Source organism: Mandrillus leucophaeus, unplaced genomic scaffold (genome assembly GCF_000951045.1).
Source record: "Mandrillus leucophaeus isolate KB7577 unplaced genomic scaffold, Mleu.le_1.0 Scaffold6, whole genome shotgun sequence".
Classification (NCBI taxonomy): Eukaryota; Metazoa; Chordata; class Mammalia; order Primates; family Cercopithecidae; genus Mandrillus; species Mandrillus leucophaeus.
Window position 1 is genome coordinate 10,503,684 of NW_012106474.1, and position 19,216 is coordinate 10,522,899.

At 42.4% G+C, this 19,216-nt stretch overlaps 1 protein-coding gene across 1 annotated transcript in view; it reads left to right on the forward strand.

The window, feature by feature from the left end:
• The window catches only part of PARK2 (parkin RBR E3 ubiquitin protein ligase), a 1,293,247-nt gene that overhangs the window by 1,096,312 nt on the left and 177,719 nt on the right, over positions 1 to 19,216 (forward strand). Inside the window, exon 8 of the mRNA XM_011999643.1 lies at positions 14,024 to 14,080. Within this exon, the coding sequence (XP_011855033.1) occupies positions 14,024 to 14,080 (57 nt within the window). The remainder of the gene's footprint in view (positions 1 to 14,023; positions 14,081 to 19,216) is intronic.

Below are 19,216 nucleotides of genomic sequence, written 5' to 3' on the forward strand. Positions count from 1 at the left end.
AACACGCCAGAAAGCAAAAGCCTTAGAATGAAGTCCTCACAAGTTTCATCTGGAACATATTCCTGAACTATATTTTTTTAATTTGCCAATTTTAGTGCTCCCTTAGTAACCGCAGACTCCTTTCGACACACATCACATCTGAGTCAGACATCTCAATGAGTCAGTAAAACTGGGTTTTTAACTGGCTTAAGTGAAATAAGGAATGAGAAATTGCCTCAAACTGTAAAATGGTCTACAAATGTAAAGTTGCAAGACACTTTTTTAATTGGTTATTCTTCTACCTAAAGACATTTTTCCAACCTATAATAACCAAACGTAATAATATCTTCACTTAAAAATATAGTTGACTTAACTATTACTTTGCACACACATGCAGAAAAAAACTGTCATTTTTAATTTTTAAGAATTCTGTCCAAAGAATTTCTTAAAAGGTTGATTTTTTCCCCTTAATTATATTTGACCTTGGGTTTCATGTAAGGCTTGGTGTCCTTTTAGTGTTATCTTGTGGTGGTGTTAGAGTTGAAGTGTCTAAGCATATAGGAGAGTATAAAAGTCACTGTGAATAATATTAAACTTTCTTCATTAAAGAGCAGTGATACACATTCTCAGCTGCCTAAGCTGAATTTGAGAATTACAATAGTAAAGGAAATTATACTTCATGGGAATAGTTGAACAAAGGAAGAATAATTGTTGTATATTAATTCCTTCTGTTTATCTCATTCATCTTTTTTAAGTGTTAGAATTATTTCAGAGGCTTTAGATGTACATCTAAGTACATTTTAGTTTGATTTTATGTTGGTTGAACGCAGGCAAACTCTAGAATGCCATGATTACGTTTCCTGCAGAAGAGGAGCCACTGGGTAAGGAGATTTGTTAAGTATATGCTACTGTGCATTTTTAAATACAAAAGTTGTTCCTGCTCTTAGGCTCCTGCCTGGTTTGGCCTGTTTATGTTTTGAAGAATAGTGGAGCTGGGAACTCATATGGTGGTTTTACCTCGTGCCCCAGGAGCCTACGTGCCATCACCATGGGGAGCAAAATGCCCCTCACCCCTCACTCATGAGGGCGTTGCTGGATTCAAAAGCCCCAAAAGAATATTCCATCAGAAGATAAATAAATACACACTCAAAGAAAGCCTCTCCTTTTTCTCCTGTGTTTGTTTTTAACCATGAGCATCTATTATGTGATTGTGTAAAACAAAAATCCACCCCCCTGCAATTTGTACAGTATGTGTGCAGCCTGGCTCTCCTGCTGCATGTTCTACTTTCAATCAGGTCCGGGGAGGTGACAAGCCCCTCTTCCTCTCAACCTTGGCAGGTGCAGTGCGAGTCTGGTGGTATCCCTCACACGGGGTTTTGGAAGGCAGTGTAGGCTAATGTGACTGGATGTTCTTGAAAAATAAAAGCAAAATAGAGATGCAACATTTGCTAGCTAAAGACACTATCATTGGTTTCATTTGAGAATCACTCATTTTCTGTGATTGAAATTTCTATAGGTGTGGGATTTTTTTTTCCTCACATCTTGATACGAAAAGAAAACAATCTAGCTCCACCTGCTGAGAACCGAGAGAACTTTAAACAGATAAACATTTTTTCAAATTGTCAAAAACTTTCCCAGCATCTTTTAGCACACACAAAGTGCTGTCAAAGCACTAATTTTCACACCGTAATGACGAGCCAAACCTTTCGCTCTTGGAAATTCCCATCAGTGAAGTGAAAATGGGTGATGACGGGCATCTTCCACTGGAATACCAGAGGCCCCAGTTCTCAATTAATTTATTAATTTTTAAACTCTTAAACTCTGTTTTTAATAAGATGATATGTTCAGGATCATTTTCTGAGGTACGGAAGTGGGTTTTCTTCTCATTAAATTAATCTCGTTAGTCAAAGAAAAATAAGTAGGAATACGCAGCAATAAATAAGCTAGTCTTACTGAAACAGAACAGAAAAGCAAAACATCTTTGTAAGTTGCAGAGTGACAGCCTTTACTGGTCTCCTTTATTGACATCATGAAGTCTGGTAGGAATAACCGCTAATGCAACGTCCTGTGTTCTGATGCGTGTGTGTTAAGTTGCTAAAGGCAGACACAGAAGGTTCGAAGGGGGACTTAGCCTCTCCCTCCCTGTGAAGTTGATCCATCAACACAGGATGATCACAGCAAGCATTTTAAAAAGACCATACATTGAGCGGATCCAGGAAGTCACGCTGCAGACTTTCTCTACAATTAATTAGATCATCTTTTATTGATCCATAATTAATCATTTGCATGTTTCTTCATTTGAGGCTACTTCCATTACATCCTTGTTATCTAACAGCAATCCCCTCTCATGAGCACATTAGGCCCTGTTATTTATGGCAAGGATCAGTCAGTTGCAGGAGAGAAGGTGGGGGACCCGGCTCACTGTGTGCTCTGAGCACTCCCTCTTCTGTCCCTCTGCGGAGAAACAGTCCTCAGGAAAGCAGTGGGGAACGAATGCATTTGCCCTGCAGGGGTTGGATGGCTGAGAGGTGTGAGATTGTTCCTTCCCCTTGCCTTTGTCTAGAACAATAAAATAGGGCTCCCATTGTGGAGAAACGACAGCTAGCTAGGGGACAGCTCCCTGGGAGTTAGGGAGTCCGTCGCCACCTGTGGTTTCTCCTGTGTGTGTCTCCTGCTCTCTTAGAATCCTTGACAAGATCCTTGTGAATGAAAAGATCTGCCTCGTCCAGGCACCACCACCGGCAGGGGAAGAAGGGAATCAAGAAGTCAGGGCCATTCCCCTGTTTCTGACCTGGTGACAACATCCAGGACAGAAGCAGCCTGCTTTCAGATGTGACTGGCCAGCATCACTATTTTGGAAGAGCCAAACAAAGATCTAGAACTACAAGAGCTTCCCTAAATTGAAAAGAATACAAACCTGGATTTTATTTTCATAGTTTCAGAAGATGAGTTGTGATCCCTGATTGGGAGGGCCTAGGGGCCCTCTAGGGCATCTCACTATCTGACATATCAGGCATCTATCTCTTTCTTCTTCCATGTTTCTTTATTATTATTATCTTTGTTTTTGCCTCTTACATCAAATTTGTATGTCATGGTTTTTCAGTTTTGGTATATTTTCATTTTGTAAATGTCACTTATATAAATCTACTAAGTAGAGGATCATTTAGCTAAATCAATTACTCATAAATTATGAACTTCTTTTTCTTCTTACAAACTATTCAAATGATGGTCCCAGAGGGACATTCTTGGATTCAAGGTCAAGATGAACCCATGGATCAGTCCTTAGGAAAAGGAACAAAAGGGAAACTCACATTTACTAAGCACCTGCCATGTGCCAGATAACATATTAAGTGCTTTCACAGAGGTTACTTTGGCAGTTGTTTTTTTTTTTCCCCCATGTGCAACAACTGAATGATCTATGTTGTTATAGATTTACTCTGTTTACATAGAATAAATGTCATTTTCACTACAGGAAGTGGTCCTCAGAATTCTTAACAGTAACAGAGTTTCCAGAAACACATCGAATGCTATGACACATCTTTGAATCCACTGGAATGCTATTTTTACATAGAAAAAAATGTCAGTTCTACTACAGGAAGTGAACTAAATTTTATTTCAGTCCCTCTCTGCAGGAATGAGTGTCTCATAGCAGGGACCCAGATTTACAAGGTGCACATTGACGAGAGCCTCAGACTAACTTCATGCCCTCTGATTTGTGAAGTGAAGTCAGTGCCCTCATTTCCAGCTGCATACGACACTGCCTTCTCCTGGTATAATGGTCATTGAATGTGCTGAAATAAATGTGGGACATATTTCATTTGAAGGGACAAAACTCAGAGCTGCTGTAGTTAACCTCCTGCTCTGACAGTATATGGAAGATCAAAAACTCAAGAGCAATGACCGAGGATGGGAGAAGAGGGACTGGTCCCTGGGAATCACAGCGTGTGCCAGGCATGGTGCTGGGATCTTTGCCAAAATCATCTCATTTAATGCTCACTTCAACCCTGGAAACAAAGAATTTTCTTTATTTTGTGGATGAGGAAGCTAGTATTAAAGTTAATTGATCTTCCTGAGACTTTGGTGCTCAGGGCTCCAGGTACCTCCAAAACGCAGCAGGCTCTTTTTAGTGTTGGCATAATGACTGCCACAAACTGTGGAAATGGGCAGGGTGAGCCATGCGGTTAGCCAGTGACTGGAAGGGATGCTTTGTGAATACCTGTGTTGTCTTTGAAATTTGTACCTTAAAAGATTCAGGCTCTTCTCTGCCTGTCCCTTTAGCAAATCACTTTTGCATCTATCATCCATGAACCCTTCTGGAATCTAATGAAATATTTAGGTGGTACTATCTTTGAAGATAAATGATTCCCCACTTTATCAGGCACCAAGTAATGTAGTTCTTACTTTTATTTGTCTTGAGTCTACTGCCTTCAATCAATTTATGATCTAGTGAACTGGTCTGAGGTTACCCTGCCCATTGACTTTATAATTCCAGAGACCTGGTTTGTTGAATTATTTAAATGATTGCATTAAACAAAATTTTTAATCGTTTGAACGTTTATCCACCGTGTTAGGCCATCCTTGCATTGCTTAAAGAAATACCTGAGGCTGGGTCATTTATAAAGAAAAGAGGTTTCGTTGACTCATGGTTCTGCAGGTTGTACAGGAAGCATGGTGCCAGCATCTGCTAGGCTCCTCTGGAGGCCTCAAAGAGCTTTGACTCATGACAGGAGGCAAAGCGAAGGCAGTCATCTTGCATGGGAGAGCAAGAGCAAGACAGTGGGGCAAAGGGGAGGTGCCACACACTTTTAAATAATCAGATCTTGTGAGAACTCACTCACTATTCGTGAAGACATCTCCAAGCCATGAGGGTTTCACCCCTATGACCTAAACACCTCCTGCCAGGCCCGATCTCCAGCATTGGGGATTCCAGTTCAACATGAGATTTGGTCAGGGACATATATCCAAATTATATCACCCACAACTAAACTTTAGTTATTGATATTATCATCCTAATAATTGATGGTGAATTCTAGTAATTGCCAGACCTCCGCCTATATAATTGGTCCCAGAATTATAAAAAGGTGTACATATTTATCACCCTGCATGATAAAATACAAAGAGAAACAAAATGAGCATTTTAGTACAGGGGCTATGAAAATTATTATAGCCTCAGCATCCAGAAACCAAAGGATATTGGATGGCCAGACAAGATGAATCAGGCTTTGGACAAATCAAAATTGGAGCAGAAATTGCAAATGTAACCAGCAGTACTGAGAGTATAAGTTTTCAGCTTTCCAATTCACGCTATCATCAGAGGCACCATCCCTGAGACAGAAGCGACTCCTCAAAGGATGAACGCTTACCATATTTTTCAGCCAGGTCTCTTTTACAAATGCAGAACATGACCATCACTTGTGGTATGTCCATACACAAGCTTTTCTGCATTAGCACACAGATATCCTTTCAAATTTAGAAAGTTGCCATATGCTTGGATCAAAATGTGCTATTCGCGATCACTTTGAATCATTTAACATGAAAGGGAGCTATTAGCTCTTCAACCGTTTCCCTCTGCAGTAGCATTACTAGGACTTGGCAGATAAGGACTCTTATTCCATGTGCCCATCCTTTCAGGGACAGTAGATGGGGGCCCTTAAATCTAGACATCGCAGACTCACCAGGCAAGAAGCTCGACTTCCCCCAGCATTACTGAAAGGAGAAACGTTGCTGAAACATCTGCCTTCCCGCATTTTCTAAAACGCACTCACAATGGGAAGGAGCTGCTTCCACACACTCACAGTGGAAGGAGCTGCAAGTGAGTGTGCAGTGGGGAGGGCAGTGGAGACAGGTGTCTTGAAGACCGAGCCCCGTACTGTTCTCTGTCTCCCCTGTTGAGGCTGCAAGGGCAGAACAGGTCTTCTGCTGAGTCAGCTTGAGGGGAGCATCCACAGGGAACACCCATGAGAGGAGAAAGAAGGGAGTGTCAAAGGCAGCCTGCGTGGATTCTCAGAGCATGGGGAGGACTGTACCCAGATCTGTGGCTCTGCTTTCTTTTTAAGAGAGTGTGTGATTCAGTTTCTAAGGTGACTAGTCGCCCTGGTGTGAAGTGATAGACTCAGTTTCATGCAGACCATTGATCATGTCTACGGTCATGAAAGAAAGTGTCTGTCTTTTTTTCTTTCATCCCTGAGTTTGAACTTCAGCCTCTAGGGCTGCCCATGGACCCTACATAAGTCATTTCTCCCAGCCCCCAACAACGGGAGCCAGAAAGCCAAAATATGAAAGATGGTGACCTCAGCAGAAGTTGTAGCTTCCCCCTCCCACACCAACGCTTTCCAACGCCAAGATCCTTGCTCTAAGTAGCAGTGGGAATAGGAGAGGAACAGAGACTTTGGGCTAAAGCATAAACATATTACCATGAACTTTAAAAGACATGATGACAGGAGGATTTGTAATAAAATGTGATCTGTTGTGTGTCACTTTAATCATGTAGACAGTAGACATGCCCTTTTTTTTTTTTTTTTTTTTTGAGAGGGAGTCGCTCTGCTGCCCAGGCTGGAGTGCAGTGGTGCAATCTTGGCTCACTGCAAACTCTGCCTTCTGAGGTTCAAGGGATTCTCCTGCCTAACCTTCTCAAGAAGCTGGGATTACAGGCGCCCACCACTATGCCCAGTTAATTTTTGTATTTTAGTAGAGACAGGGTTTCACTACGTAGGTCAAGCTGGTCTCGAACTCCTGACCTCAAATGATCTGCCCACCTTGGCCTCCTGAAGTGCTGGGATTACAGGCGTGAGCCACCGCACCTGGCAGAAATGCACTTTTTAACTCCTAAATGAGAACTCTTTTTGGTAGAATGGAAGAACTTAAAGGTCTAAGGGAGATGTTTCAAGAGCTAAAAGTAGAAGGAAATCTTTCAAAGTGTAAAGTCAGGAGAGAAAACCCAATGACCTCGAAAAGAAAAACTTCTTAGAGAATGTTTTAAAGAAAAATTGTAAAAATGCAAGACCAAGCAATTCCTTAAATAAGAGGCATAGACAAACCAATGTCAAATTAAAAGAATAATAAAACACCATTGTATCTCATTACAAAATATTTTAAAATGCAAGCAATGTTCCATTTTGCCCTGGATTCATGGAATCACAAAAAATACTGACAGGAGTATAAATTGGATCAACTTCCTGGGGCAGAAATATGCTGATATATCAAAATATTGAAAATGTTTACACATTTGGATCAGAAAATAGATTGTTAGAAGGTTATCCTAAGAAAATTACCAGATAGGTAGCCAGGGTTATGTTCATTGTGGTTCTGTAGAGCATTGTTTGTAGTTGTGACAAAGTGGAAACAACCCAGAGTCCAACAACAGGTGCTGAGCTAACCGAATTATAATACAGTGTTAGGAGTACTCTGTGCTACCAAAACCCTTCTTGTAGATAAGTATTTACTAATATGAAATACACTAAGTACAACGATATTGTAAAATAACGTATACATTATGAATCCAATTATGTAAAAATCAATACACGCAAAACTATTAATTATGATATTTGTATGCTGAGAGCATTATGGGGATTTGTGTTTTCCTGTTTTTTTCCCCCAACTTTTCTATATACTCAGAAAAGAGTTTTTTGGTTTGGTTGTGGTTTGTGTACATGTCGGGAGCAGAGGCAGGTGCTAAGGTGTCTAACTCAAGTCTAAGGAGGGTTGCTGAGCCTGACTTAGCAGTGAAGGAGGAGATTTAGAGGCCAGTTTACCAGACTATGAAAGAAGGAGTAAATTGGTGCTTGCAACAGATTCCCTCCTTGTGAGTCTGAGTGGAAAAAAAGTAGCTTCCAAACCAAGTGCTTCTAAGGTCTTTTTCTAATCCCCTTTTCAAAAACTTCTAATTTTATCTGGACCTGAAAGCTGGGGTCAAAGCAGTTCCACTTAATCTGTAAAAACTGAGATTCTTATGGACTCTGCCACTTACCCAAGCAGAATTGTGTTTGGGAACAGTGATTTTTAACTGTTTTAAGTTTTTTCTGTTCACCGAGTAGGGGTGACACCATGACCCAGGGAGGCAGCAGCGCTCTGAAGGCAGCAGATTGTGGTGGGTGGCGTGACTGACAGGCCATCCACGCAGCCCCAGCACACAGGGGGCCCAGAGCCCACCACAGAGGGCCCTGAACAGGCACATCCGTAAAATCCATTCGCGTTTTCTGGTGTGATGGGACTGCATAAACAACTGGCCTTAGAAGTCTTTTTAAATTTTATTTTTCATTCCTTTTTATTATTTTATCAAGAAGTAAATAATCACTACTTAGCCTTAAAGCTTTAGCGTCCTCTATGTAGATCTGACATCTCTGTTTTCAGCCAGGAGGGCTGGCCCTTGAGCAGATGCAGGCACCAGGGAAGCCATGCGCAGGGCAGGGATGCTGCCCTGCTAGAGAAACTATTTATGTCACCCTAACATCGGTCCTAAATGCACTAGCAAAGTGAATTTTGAAATAAAAATACTTAAATGTTCTCTCTATTCTGCATATTCTAATGAAATTGGCTTTTACAAATCAGTTGGTCATATTTCAAGGGATAGCTTTATTTTATACTTTTATACATTTTATATATACACAGTTAGATCAAAATCACATGTTAATTTGACTTTTCTGTTTAGTTAAAAAATAACAACAATAGCAATTTATATTTCCCAAACGAGAAACTTTACAAACTTGAGGGACCTCTGCCCATGGATCAGATGTTATGTCGCACCTTCATTTTATTCATATCAAGTGTGATTACCAACCATTGGGAACATTTTTTCATAATATTCCTTCTAGAAAATCCAGCCTAAGTCCAAAAGTTTTAATTAAAAGCAGTCTGTCTGCATTATGAACAGGAAATAATGCATCCTTCTGAAATGACAACATTCACTTACTCTCTCTTCACTTTTTTGGAGTAGAACTGATCGAGAACAACATTTGCTAATTGGTAAGGTCAAGATATCTTTATTTGCAGAATGAAGGATGAAATATCTGGGACTTAAAAATAGTAACAAAAAATAGTTTTAAAGGTACTTACAAGAATATACTAACTTCTTGTAGAATTTTCTATTTTGAAAGCAAAGTGCATTTTCATTGACAGATATTTTTCTTAATCATCTTGGTTAGGAAACCGTACATTTAAACATGTGTGTTAAATACCTTCGATATTATGGATGAAGACAGTTGCACATTGTCTGTGGGATGCAGAGCCCCTTCTCAGCTAAATGCCAGGCCTCCTCTCTGCAGGGGATGACTTTCTTGTGCCCACCTGCCCCCTTCACCTGTGTCCATCAGTGCCTTCTGAAATGCGGGGCAGGTGAGTTTGCAGTGCCTCCAGATGGGCTTCCAGAGCAGCCTCTGCAGTGTCGGGGCACAGGAGGATTGCCCGCACTGAGTCCAAATTCGGGATGCATGAGTTCAGATTTCTCCAGGTACCAGCTGTGAGTGACCCTCCCGCGTAAGGTAGGGAGATAGTAGTTACCTGTGGTGTGGTGTGGTAGGGCTGCTATGATAATGCACAAGAAGACCTTCACGCCATACCTGGTGGGTGATTAGCTCTTAATGACTGCTGCTACTCTTTCGAACTTTTTAATTGTTGATAATTTTTTTTGTTATTGTTAGTATGGTTAATAATTATCAAGCAGCAGTACTTCAGGCTTGTGATTATTCTTATACTTTATTCTTAGTTATTTTTTTCAACTTTCTAGAGGAATCCAATGGTTTACTCTGTTGGTTCCTTGTGCTACAATCCTAGTAAGATCGGGAAGCAGAACCACGGAAAACTGGAGCATAGTGCGAATGGGGAGGCAAAACTGGAGTTACACAAGAAAGACTGCAGAGCCACGGACCCAGAGAAGTGGGTTAGAACAGTGGGCTAGGTGCAGTGGCCTATGCCTGTAATCCTAGCACTTTGGGAGGCCAAGCCTGGAGGACCGCTTGAGGCTAGGAGTTCAAGACCAGCCTGGGCACCATAGTGAGAAACCGTCTCTACAAAATATTTATAAAAACAAAATAGCCATACATGGTGGTGCATGCCTATAGTCCCAGGTACTCGGGAGGCTACGGCAGGAGGATGACTTGAACGCAGGAGCTGGATTAGTGGGGGCCATCAGGCAGCATTACGTGAGCTTCTCTTATCATGATAGGTGAACAAGAGACTTACATAAGAGGGACACCGTATGAAAGATACAGGCTAAGTAGACAGTATTATATTCAATTCCTTCTATTCTTGATTTTTTTTTTTTGTTTTTTTTTTTGTTTTGTTTTGTTTTGTTTTGGGAGGGGGGACGGAGTCTCGCTCTGTCACCCAGACTGGAGTGCAGAGGCGGAATCTCGGCTCACTGCAAGCTCCGCCTCCTGGGTTCACGCCATTCTCCTGCCACAGCCTCCCGAGTAGCTGGGACTACTCACACCCGGCTAATTTTTTGTATTTTTAGTAGAGACGGGGTTTCACCGTGTTAGCCAGGGTGGTCTCGATCTTCTGACCTCGTGATCCTCCCGCCTGGGCCTCCCAAAGTGCTGGGATTACAGGCGTGAGCCACTGCGCCCAGCCTCCATTCCTGATTTTTAAATGTGCACACAGAGATGATTTAAATTATATCATGATGTCCATAATCACACATGATAACCCTAGTCACATATCTGGAAGCAGTGTCACAGACAAGAAAGCTTTTGTGGTATGAAGGTGTTGTTGGGTAGTTGCTACGGAGACTGCATGCCCCACAAAGCCAGGTTAGCTGGTCCTTCACAGAAAACATTTGCCCACCCTAGACTAGGTGCCTGGCAAGGTGGTCTTCTGAAACTTTGCTTGCTCTCTCTTCTCCTTTTTCCCTCCTCTCTTCTCTCTTTACTTTCTTTACTTCTCCTGCAACTCTTGAGAAATACTTTAAAAAAAAAAAAAAACGCTCCATTAATAAAGCCTATCAGCACGACACGGAAATCTCTGGAAGGAGAGACTCCAGAATGTTAGCAACAGGTACCCTTCACTAGGGGATGAGGGGTGATTTTTTCCCCTTTCTTATTTTGTTTGTCTCTATTTTCTAATTTTTCTTCCAGGAACATTTAAAAGCTGAGTAATTAAAACAGCAAGCAAATAAGAAAGTCTTTGTCATCAGCAGTAGTGTCAGGCTTCTTGATAACAGTCTTAGTTATGAGTGAAGGGATTGGAATGTAATTAGCCTGCTCCAGGAGAAGATTATCTGTAATTGTGAGATGCTGCCAAAGCCCCTTTGCTGGTCCTCTAATCATGAGACTCAGAAGATGATCTGGAGCAGTTATTCTTGAACTTTTTTTCTCCAGGATAACACACTTGAAGGATAGAAGACCTCTTGAGTCACTGAACAGGGAGGAACATTTAAAAGCCTGTTGTACCCATCGTTTCCAGAAAGAGTGATATTTACAATATTTAATAACCTGTTCACAGCAGGTGTCAGGCCATCAGAGGGTTTGTCTATTATGGGTGCAGCCTTACTGGCAGGTGCCTGCTGGGGATAGTCCCGAGACCACTGGGATGTTTCTCTCAGGGTGCCCACCCTAGGGAATAAGGAGAATGACCCTGAGAAGGCCACACCTTTGCCCAGCACATCTCTAACCACCTGAAATTGGGTGGACTCATTGATTTTTCAATTGACTAGTTTCCTTGGTTCCCAAGGCCCCATCATTCATGCCTCCAAAGAATATTATCAATTACCTTCTACCTGCACTCTCTAGTGTGGGATATAAAGAAGTAGCACCCATGTCCTCCCCACTGGAGCAGAGTCTCAGTAGGGAAACCGAGTCACGTGGGAGTCATTAGGCGAATGATGTTTAGAGCCTGTCTCAGTCTTGCTGCAGTTGCACCCTGGATGCCCGGGTTTGAGGTACCTCTTGGTGATTGCTATGCGCACTCCTTGAAAAATGTGTAAAACCTCTCTTCCCAGTACACAACACTTTGCCTGACTCTCAAATCCATTTTCTCATTTAAGAAAGTTGCCTTATTTATTCATAGGCTCAACCAAGGGTAGTGAAAAAAGGCCATCTTGAAAGATGTATCTTTTAACCATCACAAGGCACATTTTATGCATATAAAATATTTATAAAACTGCTCCATTTTGGTGATACGTAGTAGCTAGCTCTGGTCGATGTGTTTCTCCCCACGTTCTGCCATGCATCTGTTTTGCTGGAAATACACACAGCGGAGCACTTTTCTCTCTGGGTATCCTCTTCACTCTCATGCACAGTGACATTGAGGACCTGAGCAGGCTCCCCTCACTACGGAAGGGAGAAGCTGCCTGCATGAGCACAGCGGGATGGAAGGGGGTCTGGGCCAAAACTCCCAGGCAGGACCCAAGTCCCCACCCCTTGCGGGTGTGACAGGCAGGCACCCCCTTCCTCTCTTAGAACGTCTTGTGTAAAGAGTTTCTGTGTCTACTTCACAGAGTTATCATGGCCACTACAAAGTATAATTCAAATGTGAGCTGTTATGATTGATACAAATACTAACACTGATTTTCCGACCAGAAGAAATGAATAAGAATCAAACTATTCATGAATCAGGAACACCAGAAGACATTTCCCTCTACCGCCCCGCCGTCTCCGCGATCTGCTTCTTCCTCCTCGTATTCCTGCTCCCCACAGTCTCCTAGACAGACCAGCCCTTGGCGCCTTCCAGGGCACTGCGATGTTGGAACACAGATGTGTCCTAAAGCAGGACCCCCACCCTTTGACTCTCTCATGATGTTCTAGTGTCTTCACAGCGCTTATTATGGTGGAAAGTTACCCTATGCTATGGTGTGAACATGCTCCTCAGGGTTCAATGTTGATAACTTAATCTCCAATGCACCAGTGCTGGGAGGTAGGACCTTTAGGAGGTGAAGAGGGGTTCATGCCATGATCAGTCCTCTTGCCCGTCTGCATTCCTTCATGGGCTGGTGCGGCAAGAAGGCCCGCACTAGATGGCCTCCTCTCGATTTTGGACTTCCCAGTCTAGAACTGTAAGAAATAAATCTCTGCTCTTTATAAATTACCCAGTCTCAGCCTGTTACAGGAACACAAATGAACTAACACATCCTGTGCTGTGTTTTTCTTTCCATGGTTGTTTCACATCTGTCCCTAGTAGAACATAAGACCCCTGACAGCTGGGTGTTGGCCAGCCAAGCCTGCATGACATGCTCTGCACACAGCCATTAGAACACATGCCCGTGTTACCTTCTGATAGCCAACCCACACTTCAGTGTAGTGCTCTCTAATTATGGCAACCAGGCTCATCCTGTCTTTTCCTTGCTCAGGAACTCAAAGTGGTTCCCTGTTGCTTATTGTTTCTAAGCTAAAGGCCTCTTCCCAGCTGCCTGGTCTCTCATCACATTCTGCTCTGGCCATGCCACCTTGGGGGCCACTTAACCTCCCACGCTGCCCCCACTGCATTGCCGCTGCCTTCCAGGGTCCACTTGGCACTCTTTTGTTTCACCATTGTTGGTGTAATAGATTTCCTGATGACTGTTCTCAAGCCTTGTCTGCCCAACCTCGGTGAAAATATCTTAAGTACATAGCCTTTGTATTTTTATTTTCCCCTCTTGAGACACCTTGCACATAAAATCCCTTAAACACAATAGGTACTCAGTAAATGCCTGTTGACAGATGGACTTAGACATAGCGTTTAGGTTTATTTGTTTGTTTGGGAGAAAGAGGTTAACAGGGCTCAGACTCTAAGAGCATTTTTTTTGTTCATAGCGCAGCCATGGTTTTGAAGCTCCCAGCAGCAAATTGCCACCCACACATAAGAAAAACAGATTTCTGTACATTTAGGGGGAAAAAAGCACTGCTACTTTCAATGCAACCAGCTATATTTCATGCCAGTGGCATGTTGGAAATAAAGAGAAACAGCAGAGGCCCAGCAAATGCCTCTAGTTCCTCCTCATTTCTGAATTCTCTATCAGCACTGACATCTGGCAATAGAATATTACTCCAACAGCAATGATATGAAAAGAGCATCAGAGACAAGGTTGCTATTAGTGTCAAATTAACCCAGTCTCCTCTGTGTTCTATTTGACCAGGAACTGGAGACATAGCGGTGCTTAGAGAAGCTCTGGGGGGATTCGGGAGAGGAGTAGGTAAGATGGGCCCAGCACAGCATGGTAACTGTGTCGCTAAGCCAGATCAAATTCCCCAGAAGAGCTTGTTACATATAGCTCACAGGGCCCCACCCCAGCACTTCTGACCAAGTCTGTCTAGGATGGAGTATCATAATTTGAGTTTCTAACAAATTCATAGATGTTGCTGATGGTGCTGGTATGGAGTCCTTCATTTGAGAGCTACTACTCCGGCAAATAGCAGAGCAGAGGGTCCTAGTGGATGGTGGGGGAGCTTGTGAGGACTGAGAAGCTTCCCGTCATGTCCCCCAGTGACTGGAGTTCTGCCTCAGCTCAGCTCCTCTCAGCCACAGTCACTGGATCCTCTCAGCCACAGCTAGCTGTGTAATGTCATCTGTCAGCTAAGATTTAACTGAGCAATGTCCTAACTCAACTGGATGGAAATTGGGGCCTGGGCAACAGTGGTGAACCCCTGGTTTTCACCTCATTTTTAAGAAGGAACAATGTCAGTTTTTCTTTATAACTAGCCAGCCACCCTAATTCTGTAAAAGCAATTTGGGGACACATCTTTAAATGAACATAAAACTATCATTACTAACCTCATCTCTTCTATTTTTAATGAAAACATATATTCGTCTTAAACAGGGATACATATTCACTGAATAAAAATAACATACAGATAAACAAAAATAAGAGAACTAAGAAATGCATGTAATCCCACCACCAAGAAAAGGCTGCTGTGACATTCCAGATATTCAGAGATAATTCAGATCATCACTGAAAGTCAGGAAGACAACGGTACTTTTTCTGTTGAGTCTTCCAGTCCTGCAATTCTCTGATTCAAATTGTCTTTGCCTTTTGTTATCTGCTACACTGGGTTCTGTGTTACCACAGGCAGCCTTCTAACATCAGTGAATGACAGACCTCAGAGCTACTCCACCTCCAAGAAGGCAAAACCACAAAAAAGTCTAACGTGCGCATTTTCATTGTAAAACCCCAGCAATGTGGACTAAGCAGAGGTGCAGCTGCTTGTGTCTTTGGCATGCAGCTGCCTTATAGATGAGGAAAGTTATTATCTCTGGTTATTAAAGCGTTTTAGGAAGCAGGTGGAAAGAATAATGGTAAGAATACCATTCAAATACGGCATCCTTAAGATGTTCAGGCATCTAGAAGTTTACTGTGGGGATATTCCAATCCTGAAAATGCCAATTTCAAGGAAGGAAGCCGTGATATGTGTCTTTGTGGGGTAGGGGGGTGGGGGGGTTGGGGGGAACAAAAGCCAACTCATCTCTCACCAGTTCTGTCCTGGGAATAAAAACAAGTGTCTTACCATCTTCATTCTTTCGTAATGCATTCATTAATCTCTGTGTGCTCATTTGAGAAACACTTTGTAAGTGTGAAAGTAAATGAGAAAGGTGTCTTTGTTTTTCTCTTTTCTGTGTTTACGGTCTTAAATGGCCATTTTTAAAAAAGTTTTTTACATGGAGTACATTCCCTGTCTTAGTCTGTTTGTGCTGCTATAACAAAATACCACAGACTGGGTCATTTATGAAGAACAGAAATTTATCACCCAGAGCTCTGGAGGCTGGGAAGTCCAAGATGAAGACTTCAGCACTGGTGTCTGGTGAGCGCTGCTCTCTGCTTGCACGATGACACCTCATTGCTGTGTCTTCACATGGCAGAAGGCAAGAGAGCCTAATGCAAAGTAAAGCCTCTTTTATAAGTATCTAAATTCCGGAGTAAGAGCCCTCATGGCCTAATCACATCTTAAAGAAGCCACTTCTTAATAATACTGCATTGGCAACACCTGGTTTTTGGAGGGGACACAGTCAAACCATAGCACTCCCTTCTAAGCCTGATGGTGAGGGCTGGGGCTCTCTTTCTTTCCCTCTTTTCAGCATCTGAGATTCACCATGGCTATAGTTGCTTGTCATCTATTGCTAATATTGAATTACAGTGTATTTTGCTGAGATCAAGCCACTGTGGATCACTGTGTATATCCGTCATTCTCGCGCTGCCAATAAAGACATACGTGAGACTGGGTAATTTATAAAGAAAAAGAAATTTAATGGACTGAGAGTTCCACATGGCTGGGGAGGCCTCACAATCATGGCAGAAGGGGAAGGAGGAGCAAAGGCATGTCTTTCATGGTGACAGGCAAGAGAGCGTGTGCAGGGGAACTGCCCTTTATAGAACTATCAAATCTCATGAGACTTATTCACTCCCACGAGAACAGCTTGGCAAAAACCCACCCCCATGATTCAGTTACCTCCTGCCAGGTTCCTCCTACAACACGTGGGGATTATGGAGCTACAAGTCAAGATGAGATTTGGGTGGGGACATAGTCAAACCATACCACTGTGTTACAAACTGCTGCACCCTTTTTAGAGCAGCATAAATGTGAACAAGTGAGTATGAGCCAGAGAGTGATGGACAGTGAAGTCCTACAATGAACAGCTGAAAAATGTGTGAGTCAAGTCTGAAGAAGAGCTGTAGTGTAATAGGAGCTATATTTGGTCTTTGTCCCCAGTTACTGTCATAGAGGTCCTGAAAACCCCTGGAAATTTTGGAGTGATAGTAGTATATTTTGTTATTCATCATTAGCCCCTTGGATAACCCTTGTATTGATGCTAATGCATTTACTCAGGGTACACCCCCTAGAAAGCCTCAAGATTGGCCCAGAAAGACCAAATAATTAGAAGATTAGAGAGCTACAACTTTCAGCCCCACCCACTGACCTTTGGGAAGAGGATACTAGAGACCAAGCTCTCTATAAACTCTTGAACAACAAGATTGGATGAGCTTCTGGGGTGCTGAACATGTAGAGGTGCTGCACGGGTGGCAGCTCCAGCGAGGGCATGGAAGCTCCAACCCCCCTCCTCACCCTATTCATCTCTTCATCTGGTGTGCATCGACATCCTTTATAATATCCCTTAGAATAAACCAATAAATGTAAGTGTTTTCCTGAGTCCTGTGAGCTGTTCCAGCAAATTAATCTTACACATTGAGGGAACTGTGGGAACCTTGGTTTGTAGCCCATCAGTCCAAAGTACAGGTGGCCCCAACTTGGGATTGACGTCTCGAGTCTTGTGGGGCTGAGCCCTCAATCTGTGGGATCTGATGCTATTTCCAGGTAGATAGAATCAGAATCGAGTTGAATTATAGGATACACAGTTGGTGTCCACTGGAGAATTGCTTGGTATATGTGGCAAGTCCCCCCACCCCCCACCATCTGGTCATAGAAGTGTTCTGTATTGAGTGTCTGAGTGCAAGGGCAAAAATAGTTTGTTTTTGTTTTTGTTTTCCTTATTCTGGAGCAGATATGGTGGAGGTTGGGGAGAATCTGTGAGATATTTGTGATATTGATATATGTTTATGTTTTTAGATATTTGAGTTCTATCAAGAGGAAAAGAGAGTAGAGTTCATCTGTATTGTTTCTTCCAGAAGAACTTAGATCCATATGGAAGTAAATTTAATAAGGAACAGATTTATATTCAAAATAAGAACAAATTTTAGAATTAGTGCTATTGAAAAATGGAATGGGACTCCTAGAGAAATCATAAGTTCTCAGGCATTGGAAGGTTTTTTTTGAGAGTCTGAATGGACCAGTTTCAGAAGTATCATAAAATGGATTCTAATACTGGATGGGAAGGGGTCATAGATGTTCTTTGAAGAGTATTAAGAGCTAAGATACGGAGTGTATCCTTATGTGTTACAGAGTCAGTATAGCAACATCCTAACCAAGCTTCCTACCCACATTTCATCCAGTTGACCCCATTGTTTCTATTAGAATAACCTATTTGCTAATAACCTAACTTTCAGCCATTTTAAGTGTCAGCAGTGACTCCATTACTGCTTGTTGTGTGAAATTCATTTACTTGAGGCCCACATTTGAAATACTCTCCCAAGTGATTTCCCACTTTCAACATCTGGTCTGTGTTACCATAATGCTAACTGAGTTGTTACCTCCCCTCATGTATTAGTCAGAGTTCTCTAGAGGGACAGAACGAATAGGATAGATGTTGTATATAAAAGGGAGTTTATTAAGGAGAATTGACTCACATGATCACAAGATAAAGCCCCACGATAGGCCTTCTGCAAGGTGAGGAGCAAGAAAGCCGAGGGTGGATCAGGCCACGTCCCAGAACCTCAAAAGCAGGGAAGCCAATAGTGCAGCCTTCAGTCTGTGGCCGAAGGCCCAATAGCCCCTGGCAAACCACTGTAAGTCCAAGAGTCCAAAAGCTGAAGAACTAGGAGCCTGATATTTAAGGGCAGGAAGCATCCAGCATTGGAGAAAGATGAAGGCCGGAAGACTCAGCCAGTCTGCTCTTTCCATCTTCTGCTGCTGCCTTATTCTATCTGTGCTGGCAGCTGATTAGATGGTACCCACCCAGATTGAGGGTGGGTCTGCCTCTCCCAGTCCACTGACTCAAATGTTAAGCTCCTTTGGCAACACCCTCACAGACACACCCAGGAACAATGCTTTGCCTCCTTCAATCCAATCAAGTTGACACTCAGTATTAACCATCACTCCTCCGAACTTAGTTCTTCTAAATTTCTCCTTTCTGCCAATCTAAATGTATTTATTATTATTCAAATTTAGGCAAATCTTGTATTCTGAAGCAGTTAAACCTCTTTTCTGCATATGACTGCTCTTCTGACACATTCTGTATACACACAGTCATAGACATACAATGCATATCAATGCATATATGTACCTTTGTGTATGTATTAATTCATGTATAATGTATATGTACATCAGTTTGTGTTATTTTTGCTGTAGTAACAATGCGTCCTCCATTTGCATTACCGTCATGCTGCTTTCTCATTGTTATATGTGTGTATTTCCCTTTCTTCCAATCTAACAGTAAAACTCTCAAAGGCAGGAACCATACCTCTAATTTCTTTTGTCCTTGGAATGCTTTTCATGTTTGTTGACCCAAACAATGGTACATAATGAAAATCATCAGATGATTTGACCCCCCTCCTTGTGCCTATTTTTTTAAGTATCTGAAAAGATAGGTTTTTAGATTTCTCATCTAGTTTGTCTTTTAGATCTATGGAAATAAGAAATATCCTTTCTCCATGTCTACAACCAGATGGAAGAAAGGAAGGAAAGGGGGAGACCGGATAGGAGAGAGAAGGAAGGGAGGGAGG